The sequence below is a fragment of the Egretta garzetta genome, unplaced genomic scaffold, assembly GCF_000687185.1.
Source record: "Egretta garzetta isolate BGI_Z169 unplaced genomic scaffold, ASM68718v1 scaffold547, whole genome shotgun sequence".
NCBI classification, from domain to species: Eukaryota; Metazoa; Chordata; class Aves; order Pelecaniformes; family Ardeidae; genus Egretta; species Egretta garzetta.
Genome location: NW_009260174.1, coordinates 152,824 through 170,566, shown reverse-complemented (window position 1 = coordinate 170,566; position 17,743 = coordinate 152,824). Strand labels below are relative to the sequence as shown.

The window sequence follows — 17,743 nt, the reverse complement described above, 5'->3', positions numbered from 1 at the left end:
TCTGTCTCCTTTTCTTCCCAGTGTGAATTCCCCCTTATATTGAATAAATGAATGGAATATGAATTAATTCTTCATATTGAAACTCACTGTTAGATAGAGCCTACTTCATTGTCCTCTTAATTAGTATGGTAATTTCTTAATATTAGTTAATATGAAAAAGGTAATTTTTTTAAAGTCTTTGCATTTTATATAATTTCAAAGTAAAGTTAAGAACTGATATTTAGAGATAATTTATGATCATTGACTTAGATGAGATTTATGGATGATTAGTACTTCTGAAATTGGACCTTAGTTATACAGCCTAGAAACATACAGTGATGTAAAGAGGTTGAATCATTAACTATCAATGATAATCATTAACCTAATCATTACCTATTGCTGTGAAGATAACTTTTCTTACTAAGGAATGTTTGAAGTATTTGGAAACAACAGTTACTACCAATAAACACCCCCTTAAAGTAATTGCTGCTTCCTTTTTTCAAGGGACCTTTCTGATCAAGCTTTTATGTGCACATGAAAGCAATAAGGTATAAGTAGATCATTGTCCCATGTAGCTATTTCAGACAACTGTGATAGAAGAGGGAAAATAAGTTATATTGAACTTGTTGGATATAGCTAAGCCAGGGTAATCTAATTGCAACATCAATCTGACCAGTAACTGAAACTAACAGTAACAGGCTTAGTTTCATGTGCTATGTTGTGTGATTTATAATTATTTACAAAGCACCTTTCCTGGACCAATATGTGTTTGAAAGATGGCATTTCCAGTAATGTTATCTATTTCGAGCATGTTGTGGTTTTGGTTCAATCAATCAGTTTATTTTATGAGATCAGATGGTACTGTGATACAAAATAGAGTATAAAATTTGGAACAAGAGAAATTATTTTTATTTATGATAAAGGAGGAAATAATTAAAGTTTTAATAGCATCATTTCTGAAATGCCTATAAGCAAGTGGTTTATCAACAATAAAAAGACTTCAGTACTTAAGTAATTTTTTCTATTTTGAAACATAGTAAATGTTTTATCAATGACAAATACTCATTGAAGTTTCTGCAACTTTCATTATTTGGTAATATAGAAGAAAAACAATTAGGAATTAATTATTTGAAGTGTTTGTATTTTTTTATTTCACTGAAGAACTGCAATGACAAGAAGAAATGCTTATAATGCAATGCTCTCCATTGATACAAAACTGATATTAATTAATTTATAGGTTCCAAAGATTTTCAGTGGGAATTTGTGCATGGCTTGTTTGAAAATGCAATTTATGGAGGCCGTGTAGATAATTACTTCGATATGAGGGTTCTTCGATCCTACTTGGAGCAGCTTTTCAACTCACGAGTCATTGGCAATTTAAATGCTAGAGGCAAGAAGATGACTAGTTTCCCATATTCAATCTCTTTACCGAATTCCTGCAGTATTTTGGTAGGTACACGTCTTCTAATATAGAAACAAAAATAAGTTAATTTCAAGAATTGTTCTTGGAAATAATTCCACAAAGAAAACCAGACTCACAGTCCAAAGGATACCTCCATTTATTTCAGAGTTCTTTTGTGTGGAGCACTAATTGTTGTGTTGTCAGAACTCTTCTACTAGTCTGTTCAGTCAGTGTCCTTTTTTATGATATCTGATGGGACTACGGTGCAGAGCAGCATAGCTATGAAGAACTGAGTAAAAGAAACTGGGTCAATTTATGACAAAGAAAGATAACACTAAATTTTTATATAACTTAGTATATTAACATAATAGCACTTTTGTACAGACTGCTAAACTTTCATATAATTTCTGGATTAAATAGGAAAATCTAAATATATTTCTTTATTTTCAAAATATATCAACATTCTGACATAATCTGCTAACATGCCGTGAGCATATATGACATTTTATTTAGTATTCCTAAGAGGGAATTCAACAGAGTCTAAAGAACTGATTGCTCCCTATCCTTTCACATACTATTTTTATTGTTACTGTTATTAAGATTCATTTGCATTTTAATGAAGGACTCCATACTAGGCCTCTAATATGAGTTGATGTAAGTGGAATTATACCAGTTAAAATAAATTGATGTCATTTGGCATTCTCGACCTGGCTTCTGACTGTTTAGGTTTGGTGTTTGTTTGGTTTTTTTACTTTAGAATGACGGTTATTTTCTACACATGTGCTGAGTTAATATTATAAAGAGGGAAGGAATAAACAACCCAGGCTGCTCTCTGTTCTTGTAAATAATATGGTGAAACAGATGAATCTTTCTTCTTGTCTGCATTGCATTTAATATCTCTCAATTTCTTATAGTTATATGATTATTTATGTGAAAGTTTATACTTTATGTCTTAAATATTTTTCTGAAAGTAGTTTTGATTAGTAGAGCACTAATAATAAAGCTAATTCTGAATTACTTAAATTAATTGGAATAATATCTCTTACTAAATAGTATTCCTTCAGTGTTTCGGGTGGAGGTCTGCTACTGTTGTTATCTCTGAAGTGACATTCCATATCAAAGTAATTTGTGCACACCTAGGACATGCTCCTGCAAGCAAAGGGCAAAATGTACATGATAAAACTCAATAGGGTGCAGCCAGACTTTCAAATAGTAAATATTTTTGCCATTAAAGCCACAAGAAAAGAGCCATCCAGCAGCATTAGTCTACCTTAGTCTGCAGGGCCTCGTTCTGTTTTGTACAAGAGCAACTTTACTAGTGACTATTACACTATAACCACTATTGATGCTGTACTGCATCTCCAGTGATCATGCAAAACTATTTTTACCTAAATGAATTCACTTTTTTTGAGTGATAACATCTTCATAGATTTAAATAGAAGTGAATGCTCTTCATTTTATAAATATGTATTATACTCTATTATTTGGATTCCAAATACCGAATCTTTTTTCTTTTTTATATTGTCATTAATCTTACTTTTAAGTTTTCAATAGAAGTATTACAACTATTTTTCACAGTCAGTCTTAGAATATTTTTCTTTTCAGTTCATAGCACCACTGTAATCAGAATTGCTTTTTGCTCTTCTAGATTAGAAACACTGTATAAAAGAAAAGAGAGTTTTTTATAAATAAAATTAAGAAATTTATAAATTAGATCACCAAGATATGTCATGTGTTATATACTTGTTTTAATCTTTGTGTTATGCAATGCACTTAATGAAATTATTTTCAGCATACACTGTTAATTCAATGAGCTAAGCAAAAAGTTCCCTCAGTTATGTTTATTCTTTTCTTCTAATACAGGATTATCGTAATATTATTGAAAGCCTCCCAGAAGATGATAAACCTGACTTTTTTGGCCTGCCTGCTAATATTGCTCGTTCATCACAACGTATGATCAGTTCCCAGGTAAAGTTACATTTTTCCATTGACCTCTGAATCTTTTCTGTGTCCAGTATAAACTAGAGAACCCAACCACCTGTTCATAAATACGAATTTCCATAAGAAAATCAGAGTAAATTGAGGGGGTTTTGGAATATGTTGACTCTTATCCATAGAGTATTTTAATATAATAACAATTATCTTTAGTTATGAAGATTTTCGTTTAGGACTTAAATAAACAAAGAATTATTGAGAAAGTTTGCAATAATGTAATGCATTCCATGTTGAAGAGTATTCATGTAAGTAAGTAGTTTCACTATTTCTAGTTATACTGTTAATCTAACTCCCGTTGGTGGGATAGTTCTTACAGCTGCTGTTCATTGCAACTTAAGATTTTAAATTTGGTCACCAAATTCTAATACAGTAGTTTTACAGATAGAATATGGGTAACATTTTATGCTTTTTCTGAAAAAGAAATTCTGGAGAATTCTCCCAGTAGTCAGAATTCTATCTTTACTATTAGAAAGGTGAAATTTTGAAAAAAAAAAAAAAAAAAAAAAAAAAAAAGTCATAATGAAATTCTCAACATAATGAAAAGTAAGTTCCAGGGGGTTTGTAGGTCTTAGTTTAATAATTCACTGATTTTAAACATTTCCATTATTGCTTTAGCTGTAAGATATGTCAGATGGCCATATCATAGTCAAGAGTCCTCAGGTATCATGTAATTGCAGTGTAGTCCAGATTTGAATATATGTTTAATACGTGAGAATGCAGTTAGCTTAGTGCTGGAATAATAGGCAATGGTCAAAGACTTTTCACCTACTTGTTTCAGAGTTGTATATAGAAGCCTCAGCTAGGGTGAGTGACCTGGGTCACCCATTATGCTGGGTACTATTGATGGCGCAGATGGGGCAGCTATTCTTGTCACCCTTGGTGGAGCCAGAAAATACTGAGTGTCTCTCTTGTTCATGTCATAACTTCTATTTTGTCAGTCTAAGAAGGAAAAAGATGGAGTGATTTGAACTCTGGGTGTCTTCATCCTCAATATGTTGTTTGGTTTGTTGGACAAAGCTTTTCATTGCTGATATTTTATCACTTCCCTTAGGTGTCAATTCAGTTGCCTAAAAATTGGTATCTTGTATCATTTGGAGATGCCCTAGTTCATTTAAGACATCTACTAGGAGCTGCCAAATATGGCACAGGACCTAAGTGAATACATTTTCTTGCTGGGCCAGCTACTGGAAGTCAGGGGCAAAATGGTACGAGAAGCCAGTATTTAGCAACTGATTCCCACTGCTTGTGTACTCTGATCCATTAGACCATGGATCTGGAGGTCCTGTGTCATACCTGCCTATCCATAACATTTTCTTGGACAACGTACAGAGTCTCAAATGGCATTATGTGTAACTGAGTTGAGCCACTAAGGCCTAGAGTCTAGGGAGGAGTTAACTAAGAAGTGGCTGTACATCAACCTGAGTTGAAATTTGGTAATACTCATAAGCAGGTGAAAGTCCACTTTTTGTTTATTCAAGTTTGCTGGGCATTCTAATACCTTTTAGCGCAATTATCAAGCAAGTTTAGGACTTGTAACCAAAGCTTAAATTCTTTATTTTATATGTTTTTTTCATTGCTTTTTAGTTAAGTCTGCATGAGAGCACACATTACTGTATAAGCGCAGTTAAATAGTACAAATCTTTAACTAGTGAGTAGCATAGTTTATTTGACTGGTAAATTAATTGTGTCAGATAGCATGAAAGTTGATTGAATTGAGAATCTTATATCAGAGCTGTGAAGTGAACTGGTCTGTATATCAAGGCTCATTTTAATTTTCTGCACAGCCCTAGCATGCTGTCTTATATAAGAACAAGTTATAGGAAAAAAAAAAGATTGAATCATAGAATACCAGGTTGGAAAGGACCTCAAGGATCATCTGGTTCAACCTTTCTTGGCAAAATCAATTGGAAGTTCCCTATAATTGGAATTCCCTGTACTTTCAAGACTTAGTATTATATTTTTTTTAAAAAGTATCTAATTTTTTGCTCACATTCACCTAAAAAGGGCTCCATGCAGAAATTCCTTATTTGTATGAGACCTTTGATCTGTTTAAAAAAAAAAAAAATGCCTTTGAGTATTGTATCTGTTGAATATCAGATATAGTACTGATAATTTAAAAAAAATGTATCTGTTCACTTAAATCCATAGCTGTATTGTCATATTATTTATTTTATGAAACTATACATGAAACTGTAAAGCTATATAAAGAGAGGTCAGTAGGACAAGGGTGCATAGGGTAATGCACTGAGCTCAAGAACTCCTCTGTTAAAAAGCCAAAGAATGCACCAAGACTCAATGTAGCTCTGGTTTTGTCTTAAAATCTTTTACATCAACTTCAAACGCATTTGTTTCTGTCAGATACACTGTAGACTGCTGATTATTTTATTTATTTCAACTATGCTTACATAACTTAAGAGCTGCAGTTGTTAAAAATGCTAGTATTTGAAAACAAGTCCTTAGTTAACCTCCACGAAATCAAAATAGAGTCAGAGTTCCTGTGTGAAGGGAAATATGTAATGAATGCATTTACGTGCAGACTCATACCCTACTGAACTGCTCTGTCATAGCATTTATTATAATCTATAAACTATGGATTATTATCTTGAAAATATGAGACTGCTGTAGTTGCAGTTCTGTGAGATGCTTCTTTGTCATATAAGAGTTTTCTTCATCCTTCCAATAATAGTTTCTGGTATTTCTTTAAGTCTTAGGCAATTTAAGTAAAAGAAATGGGAGGTTTTTCTTAAATTTTGTTTCCACCTACCTATGAATGCTACTCCCATTCCATTTCTGACTTGTTTGGCAGCTGGCTTAGATCCATAGGTTATCTGGTGGTTCAGAATCTGAAATTGAATGGTTGCCTTCTAACAGGAGTGTTTCTCATAAATACATTACCAAGCTAAAGCAGAGAAAAGCTGAATGAATAAAGTAGTAAGAAACAAGTTGTTACCAGCTCAGTTGCCATGTCACTAGGACCAGAAAGGTGAAATTTAATACCGTGTCCACTACTTTACTGATTCTGTGCTGAGTATGTGGCGTATTCTCTTATAATTTATGTCTACTATCCCATATAGTTTCTCATGTACTAGCCATTATAATTTCTTAGTCTGTATTTTTGCTAACATCTTCTTCCTTATGAAGACATGCACAGAATCATCTACATCACTGAACTCAGGATTTGGGGAAGTAGAGTTTTTTGAAGCGTACATACTTTGAAGTTACTTGTTTAAACCAACTGACAGCAATTTTGACTTTAGTTGTATTTGCTCGGAGATTTAAAATAATCATTAAGATATACATTGATTTTAAGTAAAATGTAATTAGAAATCTTCTAAACATCTTTTAAAATAATAAATCAGGTTACACTATGATCTGTTCTATTAACCATTAAGTTAAACTAATGTAAATCTATTACAAGAAATCTGGTATCATTTTATGACATTGCTTCACTACACAAGGCGGAATACTTAGATAATAGAAATGTAGATTTTATATAGACTTTCTATGAATATTATTTATTTATCCTGTATAGGAATGATAGTTTGTATCTCTGCAGCAACACACTTTGCTGTAGCAGAGATTTGCTGCAGCACAGTGCAGCATTTTGCAGTCATGCAGAGATCTCTTCTGTAACCTATTGCACTAGAAAGAAATGGACTTTTTTCAGTAACCTTGCAAATATTGATTATATTCACAGCTTTTCATTTTTCCACCAGAGAACTTAATTCTAATTTAAGAGCTCAATATTCCTAGCTGTATTATTTTAATATTGGCATTTACTAATTGAATTGTTAGAAATTATGTTTTACAGTGTTCTGTGGTGTAATTCAGAGTATTAATACTGCATGCATATTGGTAAGGGCCATTTTGGTTTTAAGAAAATATTTGATTTAAATAGATATGATCTTTTCAGCAACATGACTTACATGCTTTTCTGTATTTTGTCCTTAGTTGCTTTATGTAGGTAGAACTAGGTGAATTTTTAGAGGCTGGATTTCTAGAGTTCACTGTGGCTCTTCGGTTCTGCCTTAACTACTGTTACAACAAGCCCTTGACACAACATCCCTTAGGTTAAATATGGTCATGAATAATCTCACATCTCTTGCTGTGTTCTCTCTGCAGAACAGTGCAGTTACAATAGAAAAGAACTCAGCTGACAGTGCAGCTGCAGGAGTCAGCATAGCTTGTTATGTCTGTTTTGCACCAGGTAGAGATTTTCTGTACAATTGCATCTCAGGTTTCCTCCTGCTCAGCAAGAGTCCTCACCACTTAGTTACAGTCATACTCCTTTCTTCTGACCTGATAAACACTGTATTTTTTTTCACATATTGGCCTATATTCAGGTGGTTTAAACTCTCAATCTAACCTACAATCAATGATTAGAGCAGTCAGAATATGTGGAGGTTTGCTTTAGGTTTCCTGTGGATGAGAAGGGTTTGTAATTTAGATCACTCTAGTCACCTTTTTGCAAAGTGGGCTTTTCACTCTGATATACTTCTCTCTTATTCTTGGGACCATATTTCCATTCTTTTATGAATTCCTATGAACCAATTTCATCCTTTATTATAATTTTTAATAGAATCATACATGAAGTGTCTTCGTCAAAATAATATTTATCATATGTGATAAATAGAATTTTTACAGACTGAAATGGACAGGCCTGCATATGTATTTTTACACCTTGGAAAAGCATTAAGAGCTGTGTTGTTCTGTGCAGGATTTAGCATACTTGCAACTAATACGACTTACTGCCTGGAAGCACCCTAGGAAGATGAAATGAAAATGCAGAGCCGTTGTTTTGTCTCCTTCCTTTCTTTGCACAGCAGACTTAAGTCATTACCGGCACTCCTTAGAGAGCATTTAAAGCCTTCTGTTAGTGTTGTGTGATCCCATCAAATCTTGTAAAATGACTATGCCTGCAAATGACTACAGCCTGTAACTAGCAGCTATGTATGATCAGTCAACTGGTTAATCTAAACATTCTCCAGTAATATAGTAAAGCATTTTGTGAAAAAAGCCGTTCAGTAACTGCAAGTTATCCAAGACTCTTCAAATATGACTGCCAATGGTAATCAATATGGCTAGCATTTAGTTTGCTTAATGCTAATTTCTGTGTAGAATACTATGTATAAAAATTTTAATAATATCTTGCATTGCGAAATCAGCATTCTTTTACGTGTACAGATTCATAATGCTTCACAGAGACTTCTGTATGAGAGAGGTAAGTCTCAGTAAGGTTGAATATGGGTTGTTTTCAATATCTTCATGGACAAATGAGTACACCTTCTCACATGTCATACAAGTATAAAGGATAGTTGCAGTCTCTCTGTACACTAGTACAGTTCTTGATTCTTCTGTGTCCACCATCCCAGGAATGGCAAGTGGAAGGCAAGCCTGTGGACTTGCAGTTCACTTTTTAGGACGTCTTGGGGGTGATTGTGCATGCATAATTGAAACATACTTTTTAAAGTTTGTGGAGGACTGTCTCACATGAGTGGGACCCCACGCTGGAGCAGTGGAAGAGATTGAGGAGGAAGGAGTGGCAGAGACAACACATAATGAACTGACCGCAACTCCATTCACCATTCCCCTGCACCCCTTGGGGGAGGAGGTAGAGAAGCTGGGAATGAAGTCGAGCCCGGGAAGAAGGGAGGGATGAGGGGAAGGTGTTTTAAGATTGGGTTTTATTTCTCATTATCCTACTCTGATTTGATTGGTAGTAAATTAAATTAATTTCCCCAAGTCGAGTCTGTTTTGCCTGTGATGGTAGTTGCTGAGTGATCTTCCTGTCCTTATCTCGACCCATGAGCTTTTTGTTATATTTTCTTCCCCTCCTGTCCTGAGGGGAGTGGTAGAGCAGCTTGGTGGGCACCTGGCAGCCAGCCACGGTCAACCCGCCACATCTTCAAAGTGCTTAAGGGCATCACAAACATAAAATAATCCTTTGAGCTTCAGATTATTGAAGAGTCCACAGACTATAGCTTCTTGCCAATTTTTCAATGAAATACTATAGGATTATTTAATTGTAGATTCTATATACCAATTAAAAATGTTGAGCTGTGAATACTTATAACTTCAAATAAGTGGGTTCCAATTCACTTCAGCTGAAGTTGCTGGGAGTATTTCTCCTCCTATATTTTGTCCTTTGTAATTTTATTTGCTTTTGAACCAGACCAGTGATATTCTGCAGTTCTGATGGTTCAGATTTTGCAAGAAAATTACTTGCTTTAAGAACCCATTTCAGACAAACTTTATAGTTTCAGATATATCTGAAATCTGAATCTGATATATCTGATATCTGAATCTGACTAGTATTTTCTGTGGCAGGGTAGAGGATATAATGTAATTTAATTTTCTCAGATACATTTCTCTCAAATGCAGCTGCGTGCTTGTCTTTACCTGTTTCGTCTCTGAGTGACGGGAATCACTCTCACTTCTCCCAGTTAGCAACTCCATTACTTTTATTGTCTGAAAGTAATTGCAGGAAGATGGTTTCTTGAGATACTAATTTTTCTTCTAATTCTAGATATTTATCTCAGCTTTTTTGATAATAATTGATTCTGCTTTTCTGTCCCATCTAACTGATCTCAAAATGTCTTCATGGAATCCATCTGGTATTCATGACAGCACCATAAAGAGTCTATTCCTGTAACTTTAATGTGCTTTTTTCTATTTTTAACAGAGAACTGACTTGATGTTTGACATATTTAAAGGAATGCCTTTACCATCACGTTACACTCTAGGTGCTTTCTTCCAACCTTGTGCCCCTCCATTTCTCTTTGGACTTCGGTCATAACTGCCAGACAAATCTAGTTTAAAGCTCTGCTTGCTAGTAGCAAGCCTGTTGGCAGATACTCTTGTTACACTTTGTTATATAGATTCTGTCTGCCCCTAGCTGTCAATCTCTCTCTAACAAGGTGGCACAGCCATTAGAGCCAAAGTCATGTCTGCAACATCCCAGCTCTGCAACCAGGTATTGTGACCTCGCTGAATGGTCACACACATCCATTCCTGTTCCATTCCCTTCAATAGCAGATTCAGGGAGAACACCACCTGGGTTGCCATGTCCATGGTCACCTGCCACTTCCTCTGAATGGCTCAGGTAGCCCTTATGCCTCCCCAATAGAACTTTTTTCTCCTCACCTGTTCCTACTCATTCTGCAATTGCACATCTGCAGGGCACCCCATTCCACTGCTTGATAACCCTTTCAGTGAAGAATATTTTCCTAATGCCCGATCGAAACCTCCCCTGGCACAACTTGAGGCCATTTCCTCTTGTCTGATCACTCGTTACTTGGGAAGAGAGACCGACCCCCACCTCACTACAGCCTCCTTTCAGGTAGTTGTAGAGGGCAGTAAGGCCTTCCCTCAGCCTCCTCTTCTCCAGGCTAAACAACCCCAGTTCCCTCAGCTGTTCCTTGTAAGACTTGTGCTCCAGACCCCTCACCAGCTTTGTTGCTCTCGTCTGGGCATGCTCCAGCAATGCAATGTCTTTCTTGTAGTGAGGGGCCCAAAACTGCACACAGTATTCGAGGTGCGGCTCACCAGTGCAGAGCACAAAGGAGCGATCGCTTTCGTAGTCCTGCTGGCCGCTCTATTCCTTATACATTGAAGGATGCCATTGGCCTTCTCTTGGCCACCTGGGCACGCTGCCAGTGCATATTCAGCCAGCTGTTGACCAATACCCATAGGTCCTTTTCTGCCGGGCATCTTTGCAGCCACTCCTCCCCAAGCCTGTATCCTTGCATGGGGTTGTTGTGACCCAAGTGCAGGACTCGGCACTTGGCCTTGTTGAGTCTCATACAATTGGCCTTGATCCAGCCTGTCCAGATTCCCCTGTAGAGCCTTTCTACCCTCAAGCAGATCAACACTCCCACCCAACTTGGTGTCGCCTGTAATCTTACTGAGGGTTCACTCAATCTCCTCATCCAGATCATTGATAAAGATGTTAAACAGAACTGGCCCCAAGACTGAGCCCCGACGAACCACTTGTGATTGGCCTCCAAATGGATTTAACTTCATGTTCATGTATGAGTATGTTCATGCTCTCTAAGTAGACTGTCCCATTATTAGCTTCTCCTTTCCTTCCTAAACCATGCACAGAGTCCACTGAATACTTCAGGCATTTATATACCATACCTTACCATCCCTCACTTATGTTCTCTTGCATTCATGAAATGCCCTATGTTTTCTTTGAATTTTTGCATATGTGTTGAAACCCATCTCACACTTAATGTTCCTTGCTAGTCTTATCTCCAGCTGGACTTTGGCTTTTCTGATTTCTTCTTTCTCTGTCCTTGATTTTGCTTCTTACATGTTCCTTTATTTTTTTTTCTTCCAGTCCACTGAGACACTCCCTGCTTACCCAAACAGTCATTCTGCTGGCAATCCTGCCCAATGAGGTGATTTGTTCTGAAGCTCACTCAAAAATACTCTTTTATTCCCCTTTTTAATCAGCTGAAAGTAATTTGCTGTCCACTATACTGTCTCAAACTTTCCCTCTCCCTTATGCCCCATTCCCATGGGATTCTGCTCACGGTTCCTTGAATAAACCAGTGTCAGCTTTCCTAAAGTCCAAAAATCTTAACTCTGCAGTTTTATTCATGCCTATCCTCCACATTCATATAAATATAAATAGTAATTCCTGCCTGCATGTGCAACGTTGACTGTTAACCAGCACTTTAGAAATTTCCTTTGCTAATGTCATCATTAATAATACAGCTTTTTCACATACATTTTGAAATGTAAAGATATACAGTTGCAAATAATGGTATTGAAAGGGCTTCTGTGACTGAAAGGTAGCTCTTAATTTGAATTAAAATTCTATAAGCTAGCAGGTCTCTCATGAAATTTATTCAAGCTTTTAAGATACAATTCCCATGAAAAATTTGTTGATGCATTTCTTTGACATACTATAAAGCTAGTTTGTTCTATTTCTCATACTCAGTAAAAATCTCATCCTTCAGATCACTGCTATAAATATCAGTTTGGATGCATACAGGACTAGAATGCACATTGTTATAGAGAATATTTAAAAGTGTGTAGAAATGACCCGTGTTTGTAGTTCATGCTCATTTTCATGTATTCATACCATGAAATTTCACACTTGTCATGAATGACAGCTGACTCATTTGAAAACTTAAGATTTTGTTCTAGCAGAAACTTAACATACAGAAATAGTATTCACACATTACATCTGGATGAGTTAAGTAAATGATGATATCTGAACAAATTTAGGTTTACAAAGTCAGTCAAAAAGCATGTTGTCTAGCTGTATACTCCACATAAATTATAGTAGCACAGAAACCTCACACTGAATGCATTTTTTCATAGATGTGATTGCTTAAAGAGAAACATAAAGTTTAATGAAATCCATTAGAAGTCAAAAGGAATAGCTCATCATACCTTAGGATAGCTGCTAAATATAGTACTCATTTAAAATAATTACTGTTGCTATTCTGTCTGTACTTGATACTTGGAAATTTTATAGAAAAAACCATTTGTCTTTTTTATAGCTTTTTTTTTATTATTTTCTGATGAGTAATTTCTGAGTTAAGATGAATTGTAAACTAATAATGGAAAACAGTGTAAGGCAATCTAGTAAGTCAAGAAAGGTATGAGCCAGGGTCAGGAAACATGAAGTGAATCTTGCCTCATTAAATATAATTGCAATGATTTCATTGACTTCAATAACAGCATTTTATCCTTGGGTTCTTTTTTTCAACTTTGTTGCTGATCTGCTCTTATTTTCAACAAGTCACTGGCTGGTTCTGTTCCTCTTCCCACCATTCCTTGCATATCTTGTTTACTTAGATTCAAACTGCTCTCTGTCTTCCTAAAACTGTAGTCAGATGTATGATTGTAGTATAGTTGCAATTCTAGTTTTTGTCTTGTTAATGACAGCAACAGAGATGGTATGTGTAGGGGAGGGTGTACAAAGACACTTGGAACTCTTAGATTGCTAGATCATGCTTGAGATTATACACTAAGCCTCCACTGCTGTTATAGCCCAAGTCAACTAAGGTAAAGTTAGGGTGAGTATGTCCACCCAATATTACAGTCATACATCCGATTGCAGTGTTCCTACTGTATATAGAATAGTGGGGCTGCGGTGTGTGATTATTTTTCAAGGTTCAATTGTAATGTAATGATAGCTGTAGCTTGTGTATTCATCAACAGACTAAATTTTCTCTTTCAAAATATTAAGGACTTAACAGGACTCTGAGCACTGGTACCTAATTTTATATCTATGGCTCCCCAATAATTCTAATCGTGCCATATAGAGTAATATGGGTATAATTATTGAAAAGCATGCGATTGAAATTATTCTTGAACTTGTTATGCTATTGCTATAGATGTCAGGATGAACATAAATCTATTTTCTTAAAATAATTTAGCATTTATATAACCCTTGTATCAGTTGTACAGAGCATATAATTGCTGTCATTTATTAAATGCATCCTACATCACAAATACATGACTAATAGGCTCTAGCAGAAATTGATGAGTAATGCCAAACTGTATTTATTGTTACCCTGCAGTTGAGCAATTTGAGTACTTAACAAGAATTTTTAAAATATGGGGAGTATTTTGTATGTACCCATGGTGGCACATAAAAGAAATTTGCTGTGCCACGTAATGGAGTGGAAGCCACAGTATTGTGCTCTGATGAAAAACACAGCCCTGCACCATTGCAGTGAATCAATGCAGTACTTCAAGTAGCCTTATCAATAGCCATAGGATTGGTGCTATATATATGAGAATATATTGGTGCTTTGCGTATTTTCTGTTTCTAGGCTACAATTTTCCAGTTTTCTTAAATATTGTCAGGGTGTGTAATTAGCTAAGGTCAACCATCTCTTCTGGCCTTCCTTTTAGCATCATGTTCTCCAGGTAGTATGTATCCTGGGGACCTCCACAAAGTAAAGCCCCTAGTTATTCTTTGGCAGAAGGTGAAACTGGAATACTGGCTGGGTCAGTAGTGTGCCTGTGCCATCCATCTGCAGCATTCTGCTGATTTTCTTTCCTCCTCCACTGAACCCCTGCTCTACAGAGGATCTTCCTGTCATCAAAGGTATATGATCCTCTTCTGTATATAAAAAAAAGATATAGCTGGTGTCAATGTCTTCCCTCATTTGCTTTGTATTTTGATTAAGAAAGCATGTATCTCTGTAATGAGTCCAGTCCTATTTGTTGATTGAACGAGGAGCTTTGAGGTGACCTTGAGGCAACAACAAAAGACCAAGCATAGACCTACACTGCTTCTTACTTGTCCACATGCAGTATGGACAATTTGGTTATGAATGCCATTAAAGTACCCTTGTCCTAACAGCCACCATGGACCCTCTTCTTGCAGAGAGGGTAAGGAGCACATGGAGACTGAAAGTCAGAGAGTTCATTGGCAGCTTGGTCTTAGGCTGCTTTCACAGCAATGTGGATTACTGCAGCCAAACTGCGAGGAATAGTGTCATAGAATCATAGAATGTTTTGGGTTGGAAGGGACCCCTAGAGGTCATCTAGTCCAACCCCCCTGCAGTGAGCAGGGAAGCGTGTAGTTCTGTCAGAAGGCATATCAAACTGAAACCCGTTCCTCTCCTGACACAATGAAGACATAGTTGCATTGCACTGAGTTGCTACTTTCCCAATATTTACCGAAATGACTGTGTTGTAACTTCATATTTTAGTTTGAGCAGTAAAGTCTTATAAAAACAGAAATACCTCCTTGAACAGCTGTGTGAAGGGATATACTGTCTCAGTCAGAGATATATACAGAACTAGTTTCTGTGCTGACTACATCCTTTTAAAACTGATAGATGGCAGTAGAGTATCTGCTTTGACATTGTCTGCAGATTTATTTACTGCGAGGAGTTTGTTAGCTTTTTGTACAAAACAAAAATCCTTTTATCTGTTCCATAGTCTTGAAAAAAATAGCGAATATCTGACTAGGAAATCTTTCCTGGTTTGTATTCTTAGAACCGTAATCATGTTTAGTTCAGAAATGGTTGATCCAGTGACAGAATTTCGCAATATATTTTTGGGTTTATTGCTTTCCTCTTTTTCAAATTGTAATACCATGTGTAAAATTTTCTTTTGTTCTATAATTTGTAGGATAGATTGCTTATGAAATAAATACAAGACATAGATATAAGCCTGTGTTTGTTATATATTGTATTTGTTAAGTAGTAGTTTTTGCAATAGCTGTGAATTACTGAAGGCAAGACTTTTTCAGACTTTTTCCTCACCTTGTGCATGAGTAAAGAACAGAAATAGATTTTGTGTTCCTAGAAATCTGTTTTTATCAAAGTTCCAGGGAAGGAAAAGTTAAAATCTTTACATTTCCTCATTGTTATTTTTCCTTGAATTTTTATTTTAATTTTCATGTCTAACATGACTTTCTAGTAGTTCCATATGAAGCCGCATTGGCTCATTCATTATCTTAATGGCTTTCCATTTTGTTCATTATCTCTCTTAATTTCTCTAAATGTGTGGGGGTTTTACTGTAATATGTAATTACAGCATATGTCCACAGAAACCCATAAAGCATGAAATAGATGAAAAAGCTGAGATGCACAATTAGTTTAATAACTAGGTAAATAAATATTGACATTTTGACTACCCCACCTTTATTAATATATGCAACTTACATTTTTCTGTGCTCACAATGCAAAGAAGACCATAGTGTATGAATTTTCCAATGAGAATGGAAAAAATATTCAGTTGCTGTTTCTGTATGCTGTTCATAGTTACTAGATGCACTGTTCACAAATAAATTACTCTAATGAATTTTTAATATAAATACTGTTTTAATTATTTTACCTGACTTAAAACAGACAGCTTCTGACTGAATTCTACAAGTTCTGAATAATCTTCTCACCCCTTTTTAAATAGATCATTATTGGTGATTACTTTTATATTTTGATTACCTTTCTTTCCATCCTTCGCATATTTTCGTTGATGGCACTGTTTTCCTGCTTTATGGTAGATTTTTTCACGCTTATCATTTTTTCAAAATGTTTAGATGTGTATTTGGACTGGAATAGCACAACGTGTAAGAGGCTTTAGTGTATAATATGCTGGAAGACTATGTTGAGGTAACAAAGGTGAGCATTCAAAGGTTAGGTATTTTAAAAGTACTCTTTATTTTGAGTATGTTGTTTTATACAACTATGATTATATTTCCAGTTTTCTTAGTATTATAAGTATATATATAACTGCTTGGTGGCTTTCCAAACTAGAGTGCAAAGGACATGATTCAACAAACCTAGATGCCTGCATCTGTACTAGTCGCTTTTAGTCTCTCTGTGGTCATAGAAGTATCATGTTTAAGGCATGATTAATCTCATCCTAGGAAAACTATCCAAAATTGATTATAAGTTGACCTGATGGTAAGGTATATAGAGAGTGTAGTAAGAGGAGCTGAATTCTTCTTGACTTTTTAAGTTAGATTTCCAGGAAATGAAAATTTTATTCTAATTTCTACAACACAGACTCATCTATCTGATGTACCTATGTAAGGAAATTAGTTTTCCTGTGTATTCAATAGGAAGGACTTCTGAATGACAGTTTAGCCCACTTAAGATCTGTCTCTTTATTACGTAGGGAGGCGAAAGTGGTAATCTTTGTAATTTAAGTAAGTTTTAAGTAAGCTTTAGGTAAGTGCCTAAAGGTAGATGGGGTGATTTTGTGCTTGTGTATTTTAAATTTGATTTAAGTGACTATGTACAGTACCCTCCCTCAACCCAAAAGTTATTTTGTCTCCTTAAATACAGATTCCTAATCATATTCCCTCTGTCAGCTGAATCAAGGTCCCCTAGGTGTTCATCCAGTCTGTGTTCTCATTCCTGTCCTGCTGCTTTACAGAGCCATTTTTGTCTTTCATGTGGACCCCAGGAATGTATTCCTCATACTCCTCTTTCTTTTTAAATCCAGTTTCCCTTCCAACTCTAAACTTGTTTGTCTGACCTGGAGGTAAAACCAGTTCCATGGAGTGACTGCAAGCATACCGCATAACCTGGGAGTCCTTTGTGATACCCCTGGTAATTCTGATAGGGAAATACATCCCACTCCTGATTTTTATTTAGGTCATTCCCAACCTTAACACGTTATTTGTCCCAATCTGCGCATTTGACGCTCTTGTTCTTAAAGGACATAGGCTGAAACAAGAAAGGCCCAGATTGGATATTAAGGGAAAATTTTGCATCATTAGGACAGTAGGACAGTGGAACAGGTCATCCATCTCACTGTGATTTGTGAGAATAAAATGCCATTCAAGTTCTAAAATTAATCTTGTCATCATACTTAAGCAGTAATATGAGTTATTATTTCACAATCTCTAATTCTTTACTAAATTTGGACAGAGTTCATGGA

At 35.7% G+C, this 17,743-nt stretch overlaps 1 protein-coding gene across 1 annotated transcript in view; it reads left to right on the top strand.

Annotated features, from left to right (window-relative positions):
- The window catches only part of DYNC2H1 (dynein cytoplasmic 2 heavy chain 1), a 169,281-nt gene that overhangs the window by 110,569 nt on the left and 40,969 nt on the right, over positions 1 to 17,743 (top strand). Inside the window, exons 81-82 of the mRNA XM_009641758.2 lie at positions 1,217 to 1,428; positions 3,245 to 3,349. Of these exons, the coding sequence (XP_009640053.1) occupies positions 1,217 to 1,428; positions 3,245 to 3,349 (317 nt within the window). The remainder of the gene's footprint in view (positions 1 to 1,216; positions 1,429 to 3,244; positions 3,350 to 17,743) is intronic.